This window comes from Apus apus, chromosome 1 (assembly GCF_020740795.1).
Source record: "Apus apus isolate bApuApu2 chromosome 1, bApuApu2.pri.cur, whole genome shotgun sequence".
NCBI lineage: Eukaryota > Metazoa > Chordata > Aves > Apodiformes > Apodidae > Apus > Apus apus.
The window spans coordinates 156,172,462-156,198,983 of record NC_067282.1 but is presented as its reverse complement, the minus strand read 5'-3'; the positions used below and the strand labels follow the sequence as shown (position 1 = coordinate 156,198,983).

Here is a 26,522-nt window from a genome sequence, read left to right as displayed (position 1 = left end):
TATTGGACCAGAACTGTTTGGGTTTTTTTTCTGTTATGGAAACATTAAGTACATTGTAATGTGGATGGGAAAAATCCTGCCCTTTTTTTTGTAAGTTTGGAGTGACCCTGGTGGCTGTGCTGTGCCTTTAGGGAGAATGTAACTGCTGTGTGTGAGACTTGGAGCTCAGTCCTATGGCTGGGCAAGAAATGTTTGTGGGATCTGCCTTTGGAGAGACAGACATCGCAGACCCTTCGATGGGGTGGGAAGGGAATGCTAGGGCTTGTTTTATATTGCTGAAGTAGATACAACGGTGGTTCCAAAACCACTTTGTGACAATAATGGGAAGGCTTTTTGCCCTGCAGCTCTCTTTATGGTAAAGACATGAGCTAAACCTGGAGAACTGTGTTGCTGCTTGGGAGTTACACTCTGAGGTTTAAGGAAGCACAACTGAGTGCCATGGGCTGTGCTGTGTTGGGTCAGGGTGATGTACAATAATGAGCGAGGTCCTGGCAAGTGCTTTTTGTTTACCTGACCAACGTTTAGATGATTTCTTTCTAGTGATTGGAATTTGCTAAAGGGGATTGAAAATTCTTGTAACTGACAACATAGTCTGTGTCAGTTGTGCTCCTCAGAGGAGCAAAATGGGAAAGTGGAGGAAATGGTGCATAGTGTTTCTGTGTAGTTTAGTTTGTTGAACTTGAACGAGAGAGTCAACAGCAGTTTGTCAGATCAGCTGAGATGTTGGCTTTTTAGAATGCCTTTCGTATAGCAGTAAGTGAAAGAGGGTCTGATAATTTCTCTGAAATATTTTACTTTTTTTATTTAAACAGGAGGCACTCTTAGACTTGCAGAGGAAAATAACTAAGGTAAACTGCTGTATTGCTTCAGAGCAGATAGAAAGGGTTCTGCAAGCATATCTGATCCTGGTGGAACATGCAAATGGATCCAAAATCTCATTGCCTGAAGATGTCTGTCAGGTAGGTCAAACCATCACTTTGGCTGATGCACCAGAGAAGTAGCCATCAAATACAGAAGGGGTATGGTCAGCTGAAGCATTCATACACATTTCTGATGCATCAGGGGGCTTGGGATTTGAGTTGGGTGAACAGAGACATTCTGAGTATTGCAGCTTCTCTGAACCCATGATAATTTACCTCTGCTGTAATGCTGGTCATTCTTTAAAAGAGCAAGGGGAAAACCAGGCTGCTGCTGCCAGAGACCATTCTGAGCTGTAGTTTGTGCCACTGTTGAGGAGATCTGGACGCTCCATATCAATGGTAGAGCAATTCTACCAGATTCACATATGTTTGACCCCATTGGATTCAAATGTAGGTTTAGTGCCTTCAGACTTTTAACAGGACTATTAGGATTCATTCCTGTGGGCTGAAGCTTAGAACACCATGCTGTCCTGCTCCAGGGACTGTCCAGATCATTCAGACCAGGTATCTTCACAGGCAAAGGTCAATTCTCTCTCTTTCATTTCAGATTTTAATAAAAATGTTACAAACACCAAATCTCTCATCATCTTGCTGCAAGACTCTGCTGAACACCATTTCTGCATTCCTGTTGGCTGAGAATGTTTTCCTGCCTGATTCTTTGATGAAGGAAGCTATTGAGAAGGTAACAAAAGACTTCTGCTTATAGTAGAAATCCCAGAGTTTGTTCGCTAGAACAGGCTGATTTCAGGACATTCCACTTCAGGCTAGGGAATAGATGATAAGGTTCCCTTTAGCCTTTTGCACAGCTAAGGGAGAAGCTGCCCAGTGCCTAAAATAATGTCTGCTGTGGTCTTGGGATTCCTTGATGGTCTCACACAGACTGGCAGTGTAGCAATGCCAGCGTGGCAGACATCTTTGCAATGAAAACCAGGCTCTGATTCAAACACCCAGAGCCCCTTTAGGGAAAGGAGGGAGAACCAGGATTGGGAGACACCCAGGCTGGGTGTCTCATGATTCAAAGCAGGGTTGCTTCATAAACTGTAAAAAATGTTGCATGGGTAATGGAGAGTTGACTATGAAATCTCTTGTTAATATGTTCCTTTCATTTACATCTCGCAGGTGTTTGCAAGTGGATTTGAACAGCACTTTCTTTTGGACTTCTCCGAAGCAATGTTCACAATGAAGCAATTTGAGAGGGTAGGTGGAAGCTTTTGTGCATTTTGTTTCTTTTTCTTGCTAAAGGGAACAATTGGGAAATCTGAGGTGTATTTACCTGCTTGTATGCTGAAGCATTTTTGTGCATTGATATATTTATTAAACATCTGGCACGATCTGGTAAGAATGAGAGAGTTTAACTATGCCATTGTGTTGTGGCTTGGTAACAGTGCTCAGGGTCAGAGAAGGTGACAGATATTTGTGCTCTTCAAAAGAAGCTTGTTTGTTGGGAATTAAAGGGATGACCTTGTTATTGATGAGATGAAGAAAAGGAGCTCTGGAGAAGGTAAGTGGAAATGAAGAATAAGGGGTGTGTGATAGGTCAGGCCAGGAACTGGTGATCTGGGAGGAATCAAAAATCTGAGTTGGAGGTGAAAGTAAAGTTGGGGAATCTGGAACGTCCAGATAAGTTTAGATTTAGGGCAAGCTGAGTTTTTACACCACATCACTGTCCCTGCTGGGTTGAGAGCATATCTGTGTGCTGGTGATTTTGGGGCATCAGCATTGATAAGTCTGGTGTTTTGCTGGTTCTTTTGTGAACATTTGGACTCCTTTGTGGCTGGTGTTGTGTTTTTTGTGGTTTGATCATGGTTAAAGACTTAACCAGTCCTTCGTTTTTCTCTTTCTTTTTTTTTCCTCCTTCAGCATTTTCTTCCAGGCTTTCTAGAGTACATTGAGCATTGCTTCTCTGGCACAGATGCCCTCACAAAGGAGGAGGCAATGGCAACACTGGCTAAACTCATTCTGGTGAAAGCAGAGCCTCCTACCATTGGTTCAATGGCATTTGAGAAGTATCCTCTCCTTTTCACTGAGTCATCCATCAGGTGAGACTTCTCAAGTTGAGCAAACACTAGATGTGTCCACACAGTTGCAGGCCTAAAGGCTGTGCAGAGCTATATGAAAGTTTCCCCCAAAGTATTTCACAGAGTTATTTGCAGATTTGCGAACCAAGTGATACATTCATATCCCGTTTCTCTTTCTAAGACTGTTTGAGAAGAGATGCTGCTCTGGAAATGTTATCACTGATACAAAAAGACTAGAGGGTGTTGCAGTAGGTCTGTGGTAGGAATGTGTTACACCAGGATGCATGCTGCATCTTTGGCCAGTTAATCTGTTCACTGAGTGCTTCAGTCCAGGTTCCCATCACAACTAATCTCCTGCCTGTGCCCCATTTTTTCTTCCTTGTGTGCATACATCTTGTCTGGGAGCTTGCTTGGCAGCAGTACTATAGTCATACCATACAGCCCAGCTGGGTAGCGAGGGGCATGCAGTTAATGCAGGTACAGCACTGTGCTGGCACAGCTTGACTGCTTCTAATTGCAAAGCTAGCTTGGCTGCAAGGAAGTGGTTCCTTTTCCCCTGGAGCCTCTTTGGAAATATTTGGAGTAACCACTGTCAAGCACAGAGTGACCACTGCTCATCTACTGATGAAAACTCTTCTAATGACTCTAGCTCAGATAACTAAAAACTGTCACCTGCAAGAGGTGACTTTTGTTACTTTTATGTAAGGTTCTATCTTTCCTAAAGGCAATCCACTCTGGGGGATTTTCCTCTTTTTATTTAATAGAATAAAGGTATTAGGGTTTAGGGAACAGAAGGTTGAGTCAGAATTGGTGCTCTTCCCTTGTTTTCTTTGCTGATCTTTCTGTGTTTTCAGTGGTGTAGAGTACATAGCTGAGAGGACCCAGGTCCTCCTTGGTCCTTTTTTTGTGTCCCTGCAAAGACAATGGTAGAAGTTAGAGCTGGGAGACATCTCAAGAGTTGTATACCCTACCTACGATGGAATTAGCAAGTCCTGAACCAGTCCTGAAAGGTGTCTAGCCAAGTTGTTATTAACAAGTTCAATTTTGGAGATTCCCAAGCTGTCTCTGGCAATCTCTGCCATTACTTTGCTGTCTTTATGGTTACACAGGTGTTTTTTTCCTTGGTTGTTTCATTGTGTTTGTTTGGGTTTTTTTCCCAGTCCTCAGTGTATGAACTAAACCTCCTTTACTGCAGTTTAAATCCATTGCTGCTTGTCTTACACGCTGGGAATATAAAGAGCAGCTTATTTCTTATTCTTTGCATCTAGGTTTTACAAATATCAGGCTTTGATCCTCAGAAAGATCTGAAAATACCTTTCTCTGGACCAACAATCCTAATTCCTTGAGGTTTATCTCATAAATTTTGTTTCTTAAAACTCTAATGACTCTTGATGCTGTCTTTTTGTTAGCATCTGTATTTCATGAAAGTTGGAGCCTATGCAGCCTTCTGACTGTGGTCTTGGAAGTACTGGATGGAATGATTGCTGTCCAAGGGGTGTGAACTACTCCTGTTCATATGTTCCAGTATGGTGTCAAACCTTTCTGCCTGCAGATAGACTTGATGATTTGGGCTCAGCTTGTGGTTGCTTTCAAGTCCCCAGACTATACCTCACTAGTTGTTTTCTCTCATCCATTAGTCTATGTCAGTGTGATCATGGTTTATTAACAGTAATCACAGAGATGAATCTCAGTTGCTTCTAGAGGTTATATGTCTTAGTCATGAGGATGTGCAACTGAGAACAAGTGTCTTTCCTTCTAGAAATATTATTTGAACTTGACATAGAGAGCTGACATTTCTTGTGAGCCATGTGTTGTGCTGCTCAGCATGACTAGATGGTATTTTGTACTGTGAAGGACATTAAAAAGAAAACAAAAATCCTTTGGTTTGTCCCAAGTCCTTTTTGCTAGAAGTAGCAAACATAATTTTGACTATCATGGGAGGAGAAGGAACAATCTAGTATGCAGTGATGGGTTACTAAAATTTTTTGGTTTATTTTTAGCTCTCATACAAGGCAACAAACAAGTAAAAGACAAGGAGGAAAGGCAGAAGTGTGCGTGTTGGATCATGTACTGTCTTTCATCCATTTACCAGAGAAGGAAGACATCACTGACCTTTCACAGCCTTGGGTTGCCTTGGTTGTACTGCCACATATTAGGTAAGGGATATTCTATGGTACTGTTGTCACATATTTCTGTAATACTGTCTAGTTCACTATCTGTCAGAAATAATTTTACTAAGGAGAGGACAATAGTTACTAACCCTAGTTTGAGGAAACTGAGGTTGAAGGTGAAAAAATGCCATGTGAAAATACCCTGTCAATAGTGAAGTCAGGAATAGAATATCAGTTTCTTGATTGCCTACTCTCTAAATTTAGTACTCTAGTACACACAGATGTTCGTGACACATTTCAGTTTCTGTGTTTAAGCTCTGTCCTCTCCAAACAGTGGCTTTTTTCCAGTAATTATGATGTTCTTGTATGGATGGAATAATTGTTAAGAAGGTTCAGTGAATGCTACAACTCCAGTTGTGAATCAGAAATAACAGAAATGGTTTGCCACTGGTTTTAGAGTTGGAGTGAGCTATTTGTAATTTAATACAAGATAGATTTGAAAGAAAGCTTTCATATGTGTGAAGGTGTCAGTGTAACATACAGATAAAAGTCTTCCCATTTATTTTGGACAGACCGATGGACAAAAAAACCATTCTGCCCTGTGTGACAAGTTTTACAGACTCTCTCTTCACAGCCATTGACAAAGGAAACCTCTGCAAAGGTCAGTTATGGTTATTTCCTGTTTATTTACTTCTTGCTGATACAAAAAAAAGGCATTTTTTCCGGTGACACAAAGCATGAAAATTAATTGCAGTGGCATTGTATCCAAATTTATTGGCCAGCTCAAGTAATACTAGAAAAGCAAAGCTTGGGAGAAAACACCCTCCAGGAAATGATTCTGCATTTGCTGTTACTAATTGCAGTGGGGTGGCAGATGTTCTGCAAAATGCAGGACAGATAATTGCTTTCCCCCTTTCATGCTTGGAAGGACTTTGGCTCTCCTGTGCTTCTGGAAAATCCTCCATCCTTAAAGGAAGCTGAGAGGTTTAGAGAGGGGACATGATTGCTGCAGCAAAATTCAGCAAACCCACTTTCCATTCACTAATAATTACTCAGTCTTTAAGTATATGGGACAGCTTTGAAGATCTTACACAGTAGTGCATTGTCAAAGTCTCAAAGTTTATAGGCATCTGTGTGGTCACATCGGTATACATTTTTGCTTTGATTTTGCAGCAGACGTAGCAATTTGAGTAGCATTTCTTAATTTCTGAGTGCCATTTGTAGCATAGAGCAGTCTGAGACTCCTGCAACAGTGCTTAGCTCCAGATCTCTGTTCTCTTTTGCACATGGCTGTGACAAAAACAGGTGTAAACTGGGAGCTGCTCACAGCTTTCAATGCTGGCTCACTGAGTAGGCACTTAGTTTAAAAGCCAGAGGAGCATTTCCTTCATGAGTTATGATAATGGTTCAAAAATACATGTGCCAATTCTGGTATCCATGTTACCCTATTTCTGTGACTCCAGCCATTTCAGGATGGGCAAGCATCATGCAGACACAAGGCATGGAGAGCTGGGTAAATATACAGGCTGTTCTTGTTCTCTCTCTGCTCCAGGAAGCCTATTTGTGGCCTGCCAAGCTGTAAGTACTCTTCTTAGTTTGGCAGAGTCTTCTGAAATACTCCATTTGTTACCTGTGGAGCGTGTCAAGAGCTTGGTGACGTAAGTAAACTCTGCCTGTTCTGTGATCCTTTGTGATTCTCCTTTTTATGGCAAAGAGTTGGCTCTGCCTTTATGTAGGGGCTTGTTAAATGCTTCTCTGTGTGTTGCCTGTACTGTTAGGCTGGCATGTTGCCTCAGTATTGTGGGTATGTAAGGTACCAATGTTGTAGGCACTGTTTATTTGGAGAACAAGTAGATGTAGTGCCTCTTCAGGAACATTTTCTCTGCCAACTGAAGCTTTCTTAGACAGCTGCAAGGTAGTGTGTCAAATGTGTTGGTTCTAGTTTTTCCTAGGAGCACTAAGCTTAGTAACTGTGTTACGTTATAATGCTGAAAGAGACAGGAATAGCACATTCCCAGTTTTGTCAAAAGCCTGAAATTCTGCCGTCTGTTGGCGATGTTAGGATTCCACCATGTCCTTACATACCCATGTGTGTGCTTGCTCCACAATGGGAGGAGATTTTGTATGCACCACTTTATTTATTTTAATTGTCTTTTACCTACAATTAGCACATGTAACTGAATAGCTGAGGGATTGAGGAAGACTTGATTTCTCTCCAGTGAATCCTGCTGGACTTGTCATTTCCCATCACTGCTGGTCTGGAGCATCTCCAAGTCTTTGGTGGCTTGAGCTTCAAAACATCCTCTTCAGTTAGGAAATCATGGTGCTCATTTCTGAGGCATGATGGAGATTAAACAGCTTGCCCAGATCAAGCAGGAAATCTTGGCAGCAAGCTTCCGTCTAGTGCTCTTCTGCCAGCTTTGGGCTAGGGTGTGAAACTTTCTTAGTGCTAGGGATGTTACGTAGAATAAGATTTCCCTGTGGGCAGGCAGGATTTCTGGTGTCTCACCTAAGCCTGGATTATTTCTTTTCTGTTGAAGTTGATCACTGACTGTACACCTAGGCAGTAGCAGCAACCCTTGTCTGTGCTGTGCAGATTTGTTTTCTACAGCTGTGTGTATATGGGTCCAGCCTGATATCCCCAGCTTGACAGGCCTGATTAGTACAAATCTCCTGCCTCTTGGGCTGTCGTAGGTTAACTGGGCTTTGAGGCTGCAAGCCACTGCGCTGGTGAAGTCGTAACTTCACCAGCCTGCTGGTGCCAGCAGAGTCTGAAGTCATGCGGAATTTTCTCTTCATGTTGTTATTGTCACTGCTGCCTTATTTTAAAATATCTGTACTGTTGCAGTGCTCTCTGTATACTAATAAAATATTGGGTTTTTTAGTACTTTTCCTTCAGACCCCTCTGCTTTGCTGTTGGCTGATCTCTATTACACGAGGCTGGCATTGTGTGGCTGTCAGGAACCTCTTTCCCAAGGGAATCTAATTGACTTGTTTGAGAAGTTGCACCCTAATATTTCCACTGGTGTTTCCAAGGTAATCTGCTTTTTTGAGCACATGCAAGATAATTTGTATTTTAATTATGTAATTAAGTAAATTGAGTTAAATGACAAAGACTGAAAGGAGAAACAGGAGACTGTGAAAAGCTATTGCTTCCATAGTATCTGTTTAGAACTGTGTCCATTTCTTAAGAGGCTGCTGTGGGGCATGAGTTAACTTTTAGCCCTGCAAGGCTCTCCTCTTCCCTCAAGGTGAATCAGAGCAGGAGTCTATAATGTTTTCATTTTTAGTTGCCTGCTAGACTATAAGAGCTCATCTGCTCTAGTGATATCGGCCTCCTGTGCAAAACATTACCTCTGTGTAGGTGTGGCTGTGTCTGCATATGTAGCCTGCATTCTCCTGCATACTGCTGACATATGTTCACTTTGAATAGGTCCGGCTGTTGACTGTTCGAATTCTAAACCATTTTGAGAATCCATCTTCTACACACATCGAGGTAGGGCTAAAATGTTTCGTTTAGCAATTTCAAAACTATCTGTGTTTGGTGTTGTGTGTGAACTGGTTTTCACTTTGCAGAAACAAGGCATGTGCCTGGCAGAGGCTGCCCTCTGCTTTTGTGCTTTCACATCTCGGTTTTCTCTTGTCCCCATCAAATGAAAACATTTGATGTTTTCAAATGTGTGAGTTTTGTTGCCTAAGTGGTAGAAACAAGAGCAAGTTCCTTGACTTTGTTCTGGAATTCAAATTGTCTGGGGCTCTGTGTAGTTTTGTTGAAATACCTTTCAATGAGAAAATTATACTCTTAAAATGCATGTCACTCGTTTGTTCAGGGTGATGGCACAGGGGAGCTCCAGCCAGTATTTGCTATATTGCTCCAAGCAGAACTTGTGCCAGCAACAGTGAATGATTACAGAGAGAAACTTCTGCATTTGAGGAAACTAAGATATGATACAGTGCAGTCTGCAATACCAAATGGATCTTTGCAGGAGGTATGTGGTTATTGTCTAAAAGCAGTTGTCACATTATTGTTTATTCCAAGTGAACTTTCTTATTCCATCACTTAGATTGCAAATTTTTTTAATAAGAATTCATGAAAAGTTAATGATCTCCCAGATTAGGTTTTAGAAAATGTACTTGTTAGTAGGGATCATGGCTTCCATTGTCCTTGGGCCTAGTATGTTCTCTTGAACATTTAGTAGAACAGTGGGATCCAGATAAATGGCTCACAACAAGATTAATCAGGTTTCAGTATTGTGGAAAGGAAGACAAAAGATGCCAGGGAGAAGTGAGTCTTGAGCTAATGACCTTGGCATACCCTCAGCATGGTTGAACATTGGTAGGACTCCTATTGACCACTGGAGAGCCTAGCTTCTGGATCTTGCTACGGGGTCAAACCCTTGTATGGTTGTAACTGTTTAATCTCCACTGATGCTGAGCTAAAGGCAACCTCATTTTCTAGATGTTGGAAGAGTTACAATTTTACTAGTTAAATGGTCATGGATTCAAGGTGTTGGGGGGGTGGTATTATTTTTGTGGCTTTTGCTGTACCTGCCTGCATAAACAAATTTTTTTACCTTGGCTTGTAAGCTTCTGTAAGGAAAGATTGTAGGTCAGTCTTACTGCATATAGGTCAGTCCTACTGTGTATAGGTTGGTAAGGAGCTAGTCCAAAGGATGTCCTTCTAGGCCTAGTGCAACAAAGACTCCTCAGGGCAAACTTTCCTTTTTCTGAGGTCCCTAGAGCTGCTATGACAACCCTGAAGCTCAAGTGGGAGGCAGGCAATCCAGTTCATCTGCTGTACTGAACTGTTTTTTGCACATTCATGCTATGTAAATATGGTGACTAGATCTCAGTGCAGCTTACAGTAAATGGGCTCTAGTTTTCCTCATGCAGCTATGAGATGAGGAATGATGATGTGACTGGCTTCATTACTGGTAGTAGTTCTGAGAATTTCTTGATCAAATTTCCTTCTTTGAGAAAAAGAAAGGTTAGAGGAGGTTGGTTGATCTTTAGCTATTGTTATACCTTACATCTCAAGGTGATGTTGTATGTCATTCTAGGTGCCTCTTCGGTATTTACTAGGAATGCTTTATATTAACTTCAGCCCTCTCTGGGATCCTGTAATTGAACTCATAACGTGAGTATATGCAGTTGGATGCTGCAATCTGTATTTGACTTGCAGAACAATCCCTTCCATTGTTCTGTGAGCAAAAGCTGAGGTAAAAATGTCTCATTCGGAGAGACCTTCATGTGAACCTTTTATGTGAAATCTTCTGAAACTGTTTTATCTCTCAAATAAATCACAACCTGTTAGACTCTTACTTTTTAACTTAGTTTCTGACTTTTCTTGCTATTAAATGGAACTTGCAACAAATATAGTAAAATTGTGTCAGAGTTTTGAGTCAAAAGTAGCAGGATTTGATTAGTGTTTCACACATGCTTAAAGGAGCAAGAAGGCCTTCTCTGTTTCCATGTCTCTGCCTTTTCTGTCCTTACTGGAAAACCTCTAAATCCTACTGAAGAGTAGGGAAGACTTACCATGGTGACAGCTGAGCTGAATACTCAAGTTAGTGTCTGCTCTCAGTATGACTTTATCTCCTTGGTGTTTTTCCTCTGTTGTGTGATTAAAAAGGATGGGATTTTTCTCCTTCAAACTAGGGAATTAATACAAAAATATTAAACCAGCTCTTCAAAAGGTATGTACATGCTAATTCTTCCTTTAGTTCTAGATTATGTTACTGTATAGAAGTAATTGGAAAGCTTGAGAACATTTGTACTCAGTTGGAGTTCATTTGAAGTCATGAGATACAACCAGATTATTTTAATAACACTTAACATTTGGAATCTGTGAGTGAAGGCAAGGAAGTGCTACAGCTCTCTCATGCAGATGTCCTGTCTTCGGACACCCACGTTAAAGCAGTGATCAGAGCCTCTAATTGTGTTAGTTGTTAAAGTGCCTAGTGATGCATGGCTCTTTTTATTACCTATTAATTTCATGCTGTCTTATGTATTGTTAGTTCTCATGCAAAGGAAATGGAGAATAAACAGTTCTGGAAGGTCTTATATGAACATTTGGAGAGGGCTGCTACATATGCTGGTAAGTCAAGGCTCATAAATGTTGTTATGACAGTAACCCAGCTAATTGTGAATGACATGACTGTGTTTTCATGTGCCCCAAATATATGTGTGATGGGAGAATTTAGAACCAGGGCTCTTGACTACCAGTACTGTGTCCAGGGCAGAAATGGAGAGGCTTGGGAGAAAACTGTCTCCTGTACAGAACACCAAGAAGTAGATAGAAAAGGCCCCTGCACCACAGGAGGGAATGGCAGGTTTGGGGAAGCCATGCAACAGTTTTATCCCCTCTTAAGGCTGCTTCTGCCCAAACTGATTAGGAACAAGAACAAAACCTGTATGGGTCTGACCACCCTTCTGCTCCATAGATTCAGTGGGATTCCTGCAAACAATGTCTTTCTTGAGTGTACTCTTCAAGTTTACTTATGGGTATATGAATAGAGGCATGAGCACATAGCCATTTGTGAACTTCTCTGTTACTCAAGAGAACTGAGCATTTAGATGCATGAGGGCCGAAAGGCATCCTAGAATACTTCCTGAGCAGTGCAGGTCTTTCAGGTCAGTGTTGAATATGGTTGCCTAAACAGATACACATCACCAAAAGTCTTAATTTCATAATGGACTACTGATACCTTGCTCCTGGCAATTACAAAGTAACCTGAAGAGGTTTTCTTTGTTCTATAGAAATGGAGCTGCAGAATGAGCTAGATGACCAAGAGGAAAGCATTACCGAAACAGAAAGCGAGAAGATGCCAGAAGGAGGGGTGGGGACACTCTTTCTGGAGCAGCTGAGGACTAGAACGGATTGCAGCGAGCGGCTGGACCACACAAACTTCCGCTTTCTACTGTGGAAAGCACTGGATAAGTTTCCAGACAGAGTAGAGCCAAGGTCGAGGGAACTTTCCCCACTTCTTCTGAGATTTATTCGGTATGTAAGATTTCTTTTTCAATTGAGAGGATACACTGTTTTCAGTGTTTTGCTGAGCTTTAAGACTGTGGCTATCCCATTATAGACTTTATTTCCTGAACGCATGGCTGATGAGTTATCTTGTTTCCAGTTAAGATAGTCTTTTGATTGAAATGTGGATTCTGTTAGAAATATGAGACAAGAAGCAGACTGAAACGAAGCTGGCAGTACTTTTCTGGTGCTTAGTCTCTCACATATTGACTTGCCACTATCACAACCTCATTACTCCATTAGGGAGTGACTTCAGTGGAAATAAAGTGGTTTGGGGGTGTGGTTTTTTTTTATGGAAATGCGTTGTAATTTGGAATCACAGAAAACCGAAATATTTTACCCCAAGATGGGGGAAATTCTGGTTTTGTTTCCTGGAAGGAAAGCAGTGGTATGCTTTGTATGATGCACATGAGTAGATGTCATGGCAGAGGAAGGTTTCTGATATTCCTTTTCTGTTATTAGAAAATGTATCTTTTGCTTGCCTTCCCGGAAAAATTGAACCATACATTGATAGACTAGTTTCTTCACTTACTCTCACACTGCCATGCTTGCAGTTCAACTGCTCACCTGACCAAACACAACCCCCCATGCCCTCCACATAGCTTCTTTACAGGCCTCCAGTAATTCAGTGATTCATGTCCCTTTTCTCCTCTCCACCAGGTACCTGCGGTCTCCTTTAGTGTATTTGGTCACTACCTTACATCTCTGCAACTTGTAGGAAAAGAAGAATATACTTGCTGAAATACACTTCTTTGGAAATTTTCAGCCATGTAGTGTCCCAAGACACAATGCCATTAGTAATGAAAATTATGGAATTTATAGTTGTTCTTGCACTAAAATCCTGAAAAATTATATGCTGCTTAACTCCTTCCTTTTCTTCTTATTTTTACCACAGAAATGAGTACTACCCAGCAGATTCGTTAGTGGCTCCATCTCAGGATCTTAGAAAGAAAACTAGGGGTACAGTAGCAGCAAAAGAAATACCTGGTGAAGAGGTGAATGATGTTGCTATGGAGGAGGAGGAGGAAGAAGAGGAAGAAGGCGAACCAATTACTGTAGGACTACCAAAAAGGAAAACAAGAAGAGCTGCAGCTAAGTAAGTATTTTTAGTTTTTCCTTGCTAGTGCTTTCATGGAAAGGCAGATTCAGCAGCTCATGTTGAGATAAAGCTATGTTTTTTTATATATGTATTTTCTCTCTCTCTCTCTCTATATATATATATATATTCCTTTGTCTTCTTTTGCTCACACTTCATAATTTTTCATTGGATTATAATCACATATGAGCACTTAAGAGTCAAAAACTCTACGTGCTGTACTTAGTACCTGTTCTACTAAACATCCAAAGACTGCACAGGCTTTCTCATTATCTCGTTACCTACTGACAGTCTGCGGTTTGTGGTGCTTGGAGCAAAAATTATATGTTGTTCTGAAGCCACTATGAAGTTTCTGAGGGCCATTATACCTACATTCCCCTGGCTTCTCTGTGTGTGTCTGTTGGTCTTTTAAAGCTATGAGAATTGCCAGACACTCTGAAAACTGAGACCATTTATGCATTTTCATATTGGCATTCTGCAGTTAGCTACCTGTTAGAAACCTTGGTTCTGGTCATCTTTGGGACAAAGATTTTTATTTAGTGCTGTTTTAGGCCGAAGGTACATGCTATTTTGATTTCATTGTTTGCAGTGCTGAATACATGGAGGAAGTGACTCTTTGTATGAATTCTCTATAATGTCTCTGATCAGAGTGTTTTTACCGTGATGACCTCTGTCAAATGTCCATTACAAATAACATAAAAAAACCTTGTACTTTTCCACTTTTTTTACAAAAGATGGCTGTTGCAATGACAGAGAACTTCCAAATGTCACCTGACATCTTGGACCATGATGACTATTTGATATGTAACCTGAATTGTCATTTCATCCCAGGTGTCTTATAGGTGTTTCATTTTGTTCCCAGATTCTGGCTTGTGTCTGTAAATTAGTAGCAATTAAAATGCAGTGACAGTCCGAGATTTTTTTTTTGTTTGTTTGTTTTTTAAACCTCCATCTCAAGTGTCCATGTACTTCAGTGGAAACGTTAGTTCCTGGTAGCAGTAACAAAGGCATAAAAGATTTACCGGAGATTTGTTAATGAGTTCTGGAGTGACCTCCCTTCGTCTTCACCCTGGACAGTTCATGCAGTCAGGCCTGTGCTGTGCACGGTGGGAGAGCTGTTGTGGGGCTTCACCCTGTGGCTGGCGAGGTCTGGCTGAGGCAGCGGGAGGACCCACACCTGCCCCAAGCTTGGCATGGGGTTGCTGGAATACATTGCACTTGACCTTTGGCTGAGCCCAGCCATGGGCAGAGGGTGGCCCAGCTGTGTCTGGAGAGGTCAGTGTGAACTATCATGGGGAGCAGCTGGATGAGGACAGCCTCTGCCAGCCCCACAGTGTGTATGATAGATGAGATCTCATGCCTTCCTTTTCTGAGTCACCTCTCTCCCTCCCGCAAAGTGGAGGTGGGGCAGATGTGGGGTGACACAACCTCTCCTAGAGACACTGAATCCCATCTGTGCTTGCAGCCTGGCATAAGTCTGGCACAGTCGGTGGCTAAATGCAGTCCTTCATGTTGATGGGAGTGAAATGGGCACCAGTTAAGGACAAGTAAACAAATACAGGTAAATTAACCTGTTTATTGTTCCAGGCAGGCTGGCAGAAAGAAGTATGGTACATATTGACTGTATTATTTTCTCAACAAAAGCTGAGCCTATCTAGTGTTACTGTAGAAACAGCTTTCTCTGTGCAGTGGAGTGACATGTGGAAGGAGCTGCTCAGTAGAGGGAACAGGATACCTCTTGCTGTGTGTCTGGAATGGAGACTTACAGACTTCGGATTCTCTTGTGTTGTTTTTTGTTGTTTTTTTTCCTTTCTTGTTAAAAAAGTTTAATGAAGGATTCCCATTTATTTACAATAATGCAGGATTGTCTCTTCTGGTCATTTTAAAAAAAACACTTATTTGTTTTGTTTTACAGGCAACTGATAGCCCACTTGCAAGTTTTCTCTAAATTCTCAAATCCTCGTGCATTGTATCTGGAGCAGAAGTTGAATGCATTATATACCCAGGTGATGCTGTTTGCTGGCTTTTACAATTACTGCTAGTAAATTAACTCATTCTTATTTAAAGGTAGTGTCTGAGACTGCAGAAACCTGGCATTCTCTGAACCCAGCCATCATAGCTGAAAAAGGAACTGTCCTTGAGAGGGCTTCCTAGGAGGCTACGCTTGAAATGAGCCACTTTAGCAAAGACCTGCTTGTGACACCTGGCTTAGTTTGCCAGGAGTGGCCCATGCAGACAGATCTGGCACCAGACCAGTAATAGTCCTTGGCAAGGTGGAGGAGTACCTGTCATGGACATATGCCCTGACTATGCATAGTGTGTAAGTCACTGTCAGTATCAGCAAAATCAAAACTGTAGTTAAACAGGGATTAAGTGGAAGACAGATTAAAGAGCAGAATCTAGATAATGCCTGTCTAACCAAAAGTTTCTTCTGACTAAGTAAGGCAGGCAGGAAAACATATGAATGGGGTGGGAGGAATTACAATCTATAAGAATGGCATGAAAAAAGAAAACAGAATTTCTTCTTGAAGAATATTTAGTTTTATATAATTACTTTTTGAGGGATTTCCCTGAAGGAATTGTAAAAAAATTTGAAGAGGGATTTTAAGTCTTTATCCAGCACTCCTTAAAAGGGTATTTTATTAATTTTACTGCGTTTTTTTCGTTTCAAATTTGTGAATTTGTTTAGGTCATTGGGATTTGCTCCAGTTGTTCCAGTATTGTGTTCTCTGAGTCTGTGGTCAGTGGGCTGTAGAACTCTATTAAATGTTATGAAGCTGTTAGTTCCTTGGGTTTCACCTTGCACCCAGTGTGGGAGTTGGAATACCCCTTCATTAGGCCCCAGATCTGAGGATCTCTAATGAACATCCACTCTATTTGAGTAAACCACAGAGTCTTCCTTAGGAAAAGAGCTGGTCCATGTGTTTGCTTGCTTTTATTCTTAGGAGAATATTGAACACTTGTACAAAACTGTGTGAAAAACAACCTGACATAAGAGAAATTATTTCATAACTCACTGTTTGCCATTTATGTGCATTAGCATCTGCATTATTATGGCTATTTGTCTGGCATAGGGGTATCATGGCAAAGTGACCCTTGATGACTCCAGCCTGTACTGTTTGGTAGGAGACTGAAGAAGCAATAAGGATGCCACCTAGGGAAATTACCTACATTTTCAGTGCCTAGGTTATGAGGAACCATCTGTGAGAGAGGGCAAATCTCAGTGAGACTTTGTGTTATCAGGTCTTATGAGGATTTTTTTTGTCACAGGAGAGAAAGACAAGGTGGGATGGGTTTGGGTAGTCTGCTTTTTAATCCAGTCTGTGCAGGTGCACAACTGGTAACTGTTTTTGGAAGTTGAAAACTCCACTGAGCTAGCAGTGGTCCAAAAGGCGATGATGAAAAAACAAATGTTGTAACTATTCTATATAGATGGTGGGGAGAAAACATAAGAACTGCCAGCAACAATATCTACGTTTTATGAGTGACAGTTGTGTATTCATGTCTTGGCTTTATACTGGCAACACATACATTCTGTTTCCATTTTGATACGTTAGTGCAAAACCTGCTTGAGCTTGGAGCCTTTGGGTTGTTTTGCTATTTTCAGTAAGCACTTCAGTCTTCTACATAGGGTGTTATTTTCTTTCTTTTGTCATTTGCAGTTACTGACCCATCAAGACCAGAATGTACAGAGAATAGCTCTTGACTGTATAATGACATACAAGCATCCTCATCTACTGCCATACAGGTAACAGCTTTTCTATTATTTTAGTATCAGTGAACGAACCTACTGTCAAATCAGAAGGCCACTTGGGATCTGTTGCTTCAAAGAGAAAGCCTTGCCTGTATTTTTTGAAGACAAATGTGTGCATTTTTATTTTAGCCAGCTGTATATTTCCTATCTGAAACAGAGAAATAAGGTCCTGAGGTTGGTCAGTGTTTCTTTTTTGTTTGCAGGAAAAATGGTAGCACTTTAATTCTGTCCCAGAAGAGTATGTGCTTAGTGGTTGCAACCTCTTCAAAGAGGTCTTTTGTACTGATGCTTTATAACGATTCGGAGGAAGTGACAGCATAAAACTATAGTTTGTTGTAGAATAATCTCTTCAGAATCTGTCCAGCAGGTACTTTCCTATGTAATTAGCTTGAACTTGCTCACTTTTAAAATATTTTTTTATCAAAGGATGGGAACATAGTACTTTAAACTTTTATGTGCAGCATAGATTAGATAGGTAGGTAAGTTAAGTAGATACAGAGGCATGTGTGTCTGTCTATATTTACAACCCCTGTCCACCCTCAAATAGTGTTTATCAATCTCAGGGAGAACTTGCAAAGGCTATTGGAGGACAAGAGCTTTAAAGAAGAAATAGTCCATTTCAGTATTTCTGAGGAGACTGCAGTAGTAAAAACGGAGCATCGACCAGATCTCATCCCTGTTCTTATGAGGTAGGTCATGAAGTGCAGGTTTAATGGTTTCATGTCAAGTCCCATGAGCAGAGATCTATTGCTGCTGCTTCTCATTGTAAACAGTTGAGATAAACTTACGGTTAATGGTATAGTGTGATGACTTTGTGATGTTCTTTATGGTTTCCTCATTAATATGTTTATGTAATATGTTATGCAAATGATGTTTTCTTTAAAAACAGCATTTTGGTAAATACTTTTTCTTCTAAGGTTTACAGAGAACGGTGAGATCATTTCAGTTCACTGAGTATTGCCACTTATTTTTATTAAGATACAGTGATGCAAGTTATCATGCAGATTGCTTCTTCAGCAATAGCTGCCCTCAAGCTATCCTGGAGGTATTCTAGTTTTATGCCTGAAGCCTCCAGCAAAGCTTCTATTGTAGTAGCAGAAGCTGATCTTTCACTGGGATGCTGTTGGGCCCTGTGTAGTAATTCAGTGGAGACCCTGAAGGGGGGACTTCCACTCAGTTTGTTCTCACCAGGGAATGTCTTTAAATGAAGTAGAGTTTCTCCTGCAGAATAAGAGATTAGGAAGCAGATGGCTTGCTGAAAGCTAATGCAACCTCTTTTTGGCTCTTGAAGAATTCTCTATGGCAGAATGAGAAACAAAACAGGGAGCAAAACGCAGGGCAAGTCTTCAGCGGGCACTCGCATGTCAATTGTTCTGCGGTTTCTGGCTGGCTCTCTGCCAGAAGAGATACGGATGTTCTTGGATCTGCTCTTCGAAGCTGTGAAGCAATTCAGTAATGGTAGGTACAGGCAGTAGAACCTATGATAATTCCTGACCTGTAGAAATGTGGGAGGATAATTACTCTTAGTACCATTACGTTCTTCAGTTTGTCTCTAACAGCGCCTTGGAAGGGTGAAAAGAAAATTTTTATAAGGAATGAGATTCCCCTGAGCTTTTTCTTACAAAGCACGATTGCTTTCTCCTAGAGGTCCAAGGCCAGAAAAACTGAATTACTTGCCACAGCTGTGCCAGTGAGCTGTAACTTAGGCCAGGAATGAGCAGTCATTGGCATTGTAGGCTAGTCTGTGTATGATGGCAATAAACAGAGGTTCTAAAGTGCTCTGATACTGAAGCAGTGGAAGACATTTGAGTGTCACAGAGAGATGGAGACCTGAAGCTGTCTTTATTACAAAAGTTGAATCTGAGGAACTGTAATTTACGGTCAGATTTTACTATTTTTCACAGAAAAAATATTTTTGATAGTGGGTATCTTCATAGTGCTTCTCTAGATAAGTTGCTCTCCCTTTGCCTATTGCAGGGCCTTGCCAGACCGCGGTGCTTCGAAGTATGTCAGAGCTGGATTTAGCTAAAGTCCTGCCTCTTGGGCGTCAGCATAGCCTCTTCAATGGTCTTGAAGTTGTGTTGAAAAACATGGGACATTTGATCCATCAGTACCTTCCTGAAATTCTACAGATTTTACTCTGCATGACAGCTGTGGTATCCTGCATCCTCCAGCAAAGAGAGAAGGTACAATATACATGTATATATACACATATGTGTACACATATGCATACAAGCAAACATGTAATTAAATTCCTTTCCCTCCTTCTCCCCTTAGCATGCACCTGTGCACCTTCACTGGTTCAGATCAAGACAAGTTTAATGCCAGCATGGAGCGAAGCTTAGCAAGTAGATGTCTGTCAGAATAGAGGCCAACAATATTTTTCTGGAAGTGCTACAAGGCTCAGGCAGTGCAGGCAGAGTTAATATATTTAGAAAACGGCTTTGGACTTCATTTTAGTTTGAATTACTGAAGAGAGACTTGGAGGTGATTTCTGTATATTGCTACCTGCCTGCTCTGTGGACAGGTAGGCATGAGGAAAAGCTAAATTATTTTTTGTAAGATTATAACAAGATCTTATGGCAGGAAGTTAAAATTTGCCTTAAATGCGTAACTTTTTGGCTGCAAGGATAAAACGTTTGAGCAAGACAAGGGGAGGATTTAAAGTTCCTTGCCTGAGGACTTCAGAGCAAGAGTTGACTCTGGTGTTTTGTAGCTGTGCCAGTCCCCAGAGGAGCTCAGCATTGTGGATCCCAGTGATTATCTACGGTGATTGTCTTCTGCCAGGGGACACGGGGAACATGGCTACCAGCCATGCTCTCAGCACACTGGAACCACTCAGCTCTGTACTGGGAGTAGTCATGCTAAATCTAGTCACATGCTAATTCAGAGACAATTTAAGTCTCAAACACGTATCTACAGAGCATTGTGAATGTTTTTTTTTCACTTGCCATGCACTGGCTGTACATGCAGAAAGCGTCAGGTGAGGGAGGATAACATTCTGTTAAAAGATTGACTGCACCTCTCTGTCTTTCTGAAACCAGTGCTTTTGCCAGGCTTCAATCCAAATAGGAAAAGGAAAGCTTGGGTCTGGTCTGATGGAGAGTCTGATTGCATATTAGGTGAGAAATAAGCAAACTGCATGGTTGTCATCATCACTGCAGTGTGAAAGGAATTGTGTGACGATAGACTGAGCAAGTGGTGTTAGCTAATTAATGTTTTGTCACTGTGTGTGTTCTTGCCAAGACCCATCTGTGAGCCTTTAAGGTTAGAACTTGTCTTGAAAACAGTCCATCAAACAAAGCAAGTCCTTGTAGTCAGGCAGCATCTAAGGTCTCATGGTTGCCTGCAGACCACACAGAACCTTCTAACTGTTTATCTACAAAGCAGATGAGCAAATTTTAGGACAACAACATCCCACAGTCTGACTTAAGCACTGGATTGCATGTTTTATTTTGGGAAAGGAGTTTTAAAAGCTGCTTCATTCATTGCTGAGATACTCACATTTTGCCAGGGTTTCCACAGTAATCCTGCCATCATTGTGTGAAGTGCAGAGTGACAGTCTGTCATTTGTCTGAACTTAATTTAGCACTTCATTAGCCCTTAAGATGTTAAAAGCTCAAGAGAGTGTGAGAAATCTGTTTATCTTGGCTAATGATTAGAAGACATTCTTGGAGTTTGAGGGTAATTTATTGCAGACTGATACTGCCTGGAGAGTTAAACATCAGCTTTGACCATTTAAAAGCCAAGTTATTAATTTACCATTTCCTACTGTTTGTGTTCACGATTTAGTTTCTTTGTCCTTCCGAAGACTTGAGATCTCAGAGGTCTTGTTTTATGGCAACTGGGAACAGTGGTAGACTCAAAATTACTGTGCTTGGTGGTTGTCATTAGCAAGTGCTGTCCCAAAGCAGAGTCCGGTTACCCAGCATGCAATAATCCAGGCCACACAAAGCCAAGATATTTGCTTTATTCCATTTCTGTGCAGGAGGGGATACTAGGTGGTAAATCCACAGTTAGCACACCTTTTAAGACATAACCTGGGTCTTACAGAAAAATAGTAACAAAGGAGAAAGTACAGTAAAGAAAAATTATTTCATCATTCCTAACTTCATTATAATGGCAGGAATTTGTCATTTTGTCACTCCTGACTTTATAGATGAAAACAGAAATTTAGTATTCCCTTATCTTGAGGCTCCTGTCTTTTGAGTCCACCTGGCACTTACCCAGATGTGATGCTGCCTTCCACTCCTCGACCCTGGTTGTGAAATCTGGAGCCCTTGTTAACCCTTTTCCTTTTGACAATACATTGGGTCTGTCTTGAGGGGTGGGGTATTAACAGTTTAATTAACTATGTACATGGTGCCATTTTAGCAATCCTTATCTCTTCCTTTCTCAAGACTGACACCATTTAAGCTTAATGTCCCATTATCCCCTCTTAAGGCCTCATCTTTCCAAACATCTCTGTCTACCTTCCTACTATAGCAGCCTAGTTAGTGCATTCTTTGGCCTTTCAAGCAGCTCATTGGCTGCCTGCAAGCTGATGGCATAACTTTAGTACACATTTAGCACAGTTTGGGAGCTCCTGGAAAACAAGTTTAGCTCCTTTTTCACCATCTCCTCTTAGTCTTTTTACTTGTCATTTTGGGTGCAAAGGGAGTATAGCAGTAGATCGCATGGTAGAGGGTAGCATCTTCTGAAGTCCCTAACTGTATCAAAGAAAAAAATTATGATGTCTTTCAGTGAGGCGATGTCTTTCAGTGAGGCTTTGACACCAAAACTGCTTTGCACAATAAGAGGTACAAGTGTTTATTCTGTGGTGGATCATGGTATGTACTGGAGACCTAGAAGAACACAGCCAAGACATAGCTTCAGTCTCTGACAGAACCTTTATGTGCTCTGACATGGCTCTGTTGTTTCTGAGACTGGAGTTCATTCAGTACGTCTGCACTGTGGAGCTACCTCATGTGTTTGTGCTGTGAGCTACATTGCACAGTATGGAAAGAATTTAGGTTATTCAAATCAAGACTCTTCTTCTGGAGTAGAGTCAGAGTGCAGCAGTCCATGAAGGGCTTCATGATCAACTGTATGGCTTGTTTCCTAAATGAAATGTTTTCCCCAAGAAAGACTAAGGAACATAAGTACTAAATGGGTATAGGAAGCATCGTCCTGTAACAAAATGCTGTACCTCCCTCCACATTATTGGAGGAGGTGATTCACATTCTTGCTTTCTCTGTTCCTCCTCCTTCTCCTTGTCTGTTGATTTATTTTCTTCCCAGACATCTCAGGGTATAAAGTACAAGTTTACTTTCAAAAGATGATTTGAGTCCTTTCCTGTGTAAAACAGAATTATTTAAGCATCAGGGCTGGAAGTGTAACTGTTGTAGCTTTCTGAATTTGTCCAAAAAGGTCAGATGCTACTTCAGACCTGTCAGAATGGATTTTCATGAGCTGGAGGAGTTCTGTGTAACTAACAGGCACCCCTTAGAACAATTTAGGTCAGCTGTGAGAGGTAAATTGCTGCTGTGAACCAGTTACAGGAGAAAACAGAACAACATTGTGATAGTTTCAGCAAAGGTTGTATCTGTGATAAATGAATTTCTGGTGGGTTTTTTTCAGAGCAAGCACTTAGTAGTTGTTCTGCAAAGGTCTTATTGGGGTTTTGTTTTGTTTCTACAGATCCAGCCTAGATTGATTAATCCACTGAAGAATTTGAGACGTCTTGGACTCAAGCTTGTGATGGAGTTTTTTTCTGTTTATGAGACCTACAGCTTTAGTGTGGAAGAGATTGACGCAGTTTTCCATGCAGTGGTATGGCCTCAGGTAAGTATTTCCTTTCCTTCCAAACCAGCTTGAATATAGCTTGAACCATTCAGAGAACTCCAGCTGCACTGCAGCCCATCATGTCAGCTGTGTCTATCTCAAGATTGACTGTGGCAGAATCTGTGATCAGAATCTGCAGACAGATTCTGATATGTCTGTGCAAGACCAGTTTCTTGGCTCATGTCTGATTAGTCCTGGAATAATCAAGTCACAAGCTAAAGTACAAATTCATTCATCTGAATTAAAGCAGGTGCCATTTCTTTGTTCTTTGACCACAGGAGCAGGCTTCTTTCCCGGAGGCTTCAGGGAAGGAAAATAGTACTAGTCACTTCTGGGTACACTTTGCTACTTTTCTGTCTGACAGTTACTGGGCCTGTGATAGGGGACTGCAGAAACAAATGCTGCTGCAGGAAATAAAAGACCCAGCAGGGTCTGTCAGTGGGCTCTGTGCTCTCGTGCCTGCTTGCTGGGAGTCCTGTGAGAGCACAGCAATAGGGCACAGATCTCTTCTGATTTGGGAACATGTGCTATTGTGAGCGGGAGGCAGAACACACAGCATTGAAAATGAAACTCTGCTGTCCGTGTCAGTGCACTCACCGCATCTGAGGTTAGCAGGAAGGGCCTGTACCAGCTGCTGGGTTGTCTGCTCTAAAGGCAGTTGCCTTCACCTAGAGGATGACCAAGAAAGATGAGCTGACTCCAGCAGAGCTCTTCCACTGAAACTTTTGACGTATTCGAAAGTCCGGCTCTCTTGCAGCAGAAAAGACTGTCAAAGAGCACCAGGGGTACAGTTGTGATCTTTGAAATGGTAGATCTGCTTCTCAAGGTGTTGTTTACTCCTACCTCATTTCTCTGCTCTTCCAGTAACAATATGTGATGTGTATGTGGGCAAACAATTGATAAAGTACTTCCAGGCAGTGCATATAGCTCTGTGTTTCACTGGGCCGAGCAACAAGGATTTGTGTGTTCCTGGTCTGTCCATGGAGCCTTTTCAAGGCCAGGGTGCCCCCTCTGGCAAAACAGTGCATGCTTACTGCAGTTGAAGCATGTGGTCGGACTTCAGGTCATCAGAGCTCTTAATGCTTTCAGGGAGCATTGTGTTCAAAAACGCTGAGTACATCTGAACAAGATGTAAAATTGTTGTTAAATAGTTATAATTCCTGTTGTTCTGAGGCGTCTCTTCCTGACATCAGTTTTTGGAGCTTGGATGGTAGTAAGGTCCAGAAGCTCCCTCTAGGAGGAGTTTCAACCAGTGAACTCCATGAAGATTTGGTTTTGGCAAAAGTGTTGTCTTGTGTTCTTGCCTTTTTTAAGGCTATGGAACTGAGGTGTATTAAAACTTGTGAAGAGGACAAATTGTTTTAAGCCTGTTATACTTGGCACTGGAGTTTTCTAGTCTTCATACCCCAGTTTTTCTCCACAGAGTTTCAATATCATTAGCCTGTACAGCAGGATTCCTGCAGGGTTGGATTAACACTTTGCTCATCCTTGTACATAATTCAGAAAAGCTCTGTTTTATGCAGAGCAAGAACATTACCAGCCTTTGGGGACAGGAGAAGAAGCTTTCTAAGACCCTGGTTATGATGGTCAGACCTGCCTTCTTTTCTATTACGCTCACCTCTTGAACCCAAACTGAACTAGTTCAAATCCCAAATGCACCATCCATTGCTCCTGACTACACTGGAGCCTCCCCTGCCTGTGTTTTCACTAACAAGGTGCTGCTGACAGGCCAGCTGTGTTCAGGGTGGAAATCCAGCTGTGTGACTTGCTTGCAGCCTGTTAGGTTGCAGAGTGGCAGAGGAGAGGGAGCCAGAAGTATGCACTGGGTCTCCTGCCTGTGTCCAGTCATGGGAAGGATCAGCAGCTACTGTGTGGGGCTGAGGCTGGCTGCCTCTTAGGTGAGATTGTTTTGGACATAGAATGCTCTTACGAGATCCCATTCCCTGTGTGTGGTGCAGTTGTCCCACTGAGCAGAGACAGTTTTTATAGCAGCTGAAGCCATGGGGACATAAAACAGGTCCTGAAATGGCAGGTGCTCTGACCAGGGCGTAGGAAGTGTGGGAGGAATGAGTCTTGGGTGTTGTGCTTGAGATCTCTCAAGGATGTCCAGGTGAGGTTGCTAGGTCTCTGCAGCAAATGTGAAGCTCCATGGGGAGTCACTTTCAAGAGAGGGCAAGATTATTTTCTATAAAAGCTAAGCTATAGTTTGTAGTGGGATCTTTGTTAGAGAAGAGGTTTTTAAGTGGCTTTACCTACTTGTGTTGCATTGGTGTCTGATTTTTACCTCCTTTAGGTCTGCAGGTTGGCTGCAGAGAGTCAGTATTCTCCAACCTTTCTGCTCAAACTCATTCATACCTGGAGTAAGAATCCCAGGTAAGTGTTCTCCTGTCCAAGAAGCATGAGTACTTCTGAGTACACCAAATTCAAGGAAAAAAGAGCATTCTACTATAGCAGTTTATGAATAATTGTGTTGAAACCTGTATTTTCTTTTTCTGTTAAGCTGTTATTCTTTCAATAGCAGTCCAGATGCAGCTTTCCATTTTGTGCAATTACTGTCTTTTTCGTGAGCTGCTTTTCCCATATATGAACAACCAAGCAGACAGGTTGCCCAAACCCAGCTGACAAGGAGGAGGGCTGACTTCTTAGAATATGTTTACATCTTGATCCATGACTTCTTAGTCTGGAGAAGTGGGGTGCCACTTTTACAATATATGATTTTGTTAATACACTTTTATTCCTTATTTATTTCTGTTTTGTGAAATAATGTGGGCAGATTCAGCATGGAGTCTGTGACTAAGATTCTGGCACAAAAAGTTGTATGGGAGCTTTCTTTGATGCAGACACTGTGAGAAATTCTAACTCAACTGTACTGAGTGATTTTTACTTCTGCCACCAACTCACTGCTTTTCCTTTGCTTGAGTATTCAGTATCTGTTTTAAGACGTCATTTGTAGGCTTGAAGCACTTATACAAACATATGTAAAAAATGGTATGGGGTCATTACGTTAGGAATTAACTAAAAGAACACTTGGACAAACATCTGCAGAACAAGGGTTAGGTTTAGATGATGCTATTGTGAAGCAGGAAAAGGAACTTCATGACCTTTCAACCTCCATTCACTGTTTTTCATTACACTGTTGTTCTGTGTTTTTTTGCACTGTTTAAAATAGAAGACAGTCATCATCTTTTTGTGTGACTTTTTGCAGAAAATAATTACAAAGTTCTAAACTTAATTTTTCAGCCTGTGTTTTTCATAATCTTTCTCTCAGGTATTTCCCCTTGCTGGCCAAGCAGCAGCCGGATCACCCAGAGTGTGATATACTGTCAAATGTGTTTGCTGTGCTGTCAGCCAAGAATTTGTCTGAGGTCACATCCAGTCTTGTGATGGACATAGCTGATAGCCTTCTCAACAGCCCAGATTTTGAACCCACAGAGCAGGTTTCCAGTTTGAGCGTGGCTGACTGTGTTATCACAGTCACTGGAGACATGACAGAAGGTACACCTGCATGAGAGTTGTGAGAGGCTCATTGGCTGCTTTGCATGGAAGATTATCTTGAGCTTGTCTTTGCACTGGCTGAGAATACTGGGGAAGGAGAGCTCCCAGTGGAGGTGGAGAAGTCATTTTACAAATTTCCCTTGACATGCTCAAGAACTGTAAAGTCTTGCTTGTCTAATGACTGGTGAGATCCACATTGGAGTGTCAGGGTCCTGGGCATGGAAGAATTCCTTATGAAGAGGGAAAATGTGTGTTTTCAACCTGTTTAGCCT

The 26,522-nt window shown here is 41.6% G+C and overlaps 1 protein-coding gene across 3 annotated transcripts in view; it reads left to right on the top strand.

Moving 5' to 3' along the window:
* UTP20 (UTP20 small subunit processome component) overlaps positions 1–26,522 on the top strand; it is a 60,349-nt gene that overhangs the window by 5,761 nt on the left and 28,066 nt on the right. For all 3 annotated transcript variants that reach the window (XM_051644143.1, XM_051644134.1, XM_051644125.1), the window contains exons 9-30: positions 813–959; positions 1,468–1,602; positions 2,040–2,117; positions 2,781–2,959; positions 4,939–5,094; positions 5,622–5,710; positions 6,602–6,707; positions 7,935–8,085; positions 8,483–8,545; positions 8,880–9,038; positions 10,110–10,186; positions 11,067–11,146; positions 11,809–12,052; positions 12,978–13,178; positions 15,094–15,184; positions 16,841–16,926; positions 17,496–17,621; positions 18,224–18,390; positions 18,910–19,118; positions 22,612–22,755; positions 25,049–25,128; positions 26,024–26,250. In XM_051644143.1, coding sequence (XP_051500103.1) covers positions 813–959; positions 1,468–1,602; positions 2,040–2,117; positions 2,781–2,959; positions 4,939–5,094; positions 5,622–5,710; positions 6,602–6,707; positions 7,935–8,085; positions 8,483–8,545; positions 8,880–9,038; positions 10,110–10,186; positions 11,067–11,146; positions 11,809–12,052; positions 12,978–13,178; positions 15,094–15,184; positions 16,841–16,926; positions 17,496–17,621; positions 18,224–18,390; positions 18,910–19,118; positions 22,612–22,755; positions 25,049–25,128; positions 26,024–26,250 — 2,995 coding nt within the window. The remainder of the gene's footprint in view (positions 1–812; positions 960–1,467; positions 1,603–2,039; positions 2,118–2,780; positions 2,960–4,938; positions 5,095–5,621; positions 5,711–6,601; positions 6,708–7,934; positions 8,086–8,482; positions 8,546–8,879; positions 9,039–10,109; positions 10,187–11,066; positions 11,147–11,808; positions 12,053–12,977; positions 13,179–15,093; positions 15,185–16,840; positions 16,927–17,495; positions 17,622–18,223; positions 18,391–18,909; positions 19,119–22,611; positions 22,756–25,048; positions 25,129–26,023; positions 26,251–26,522) is intronic.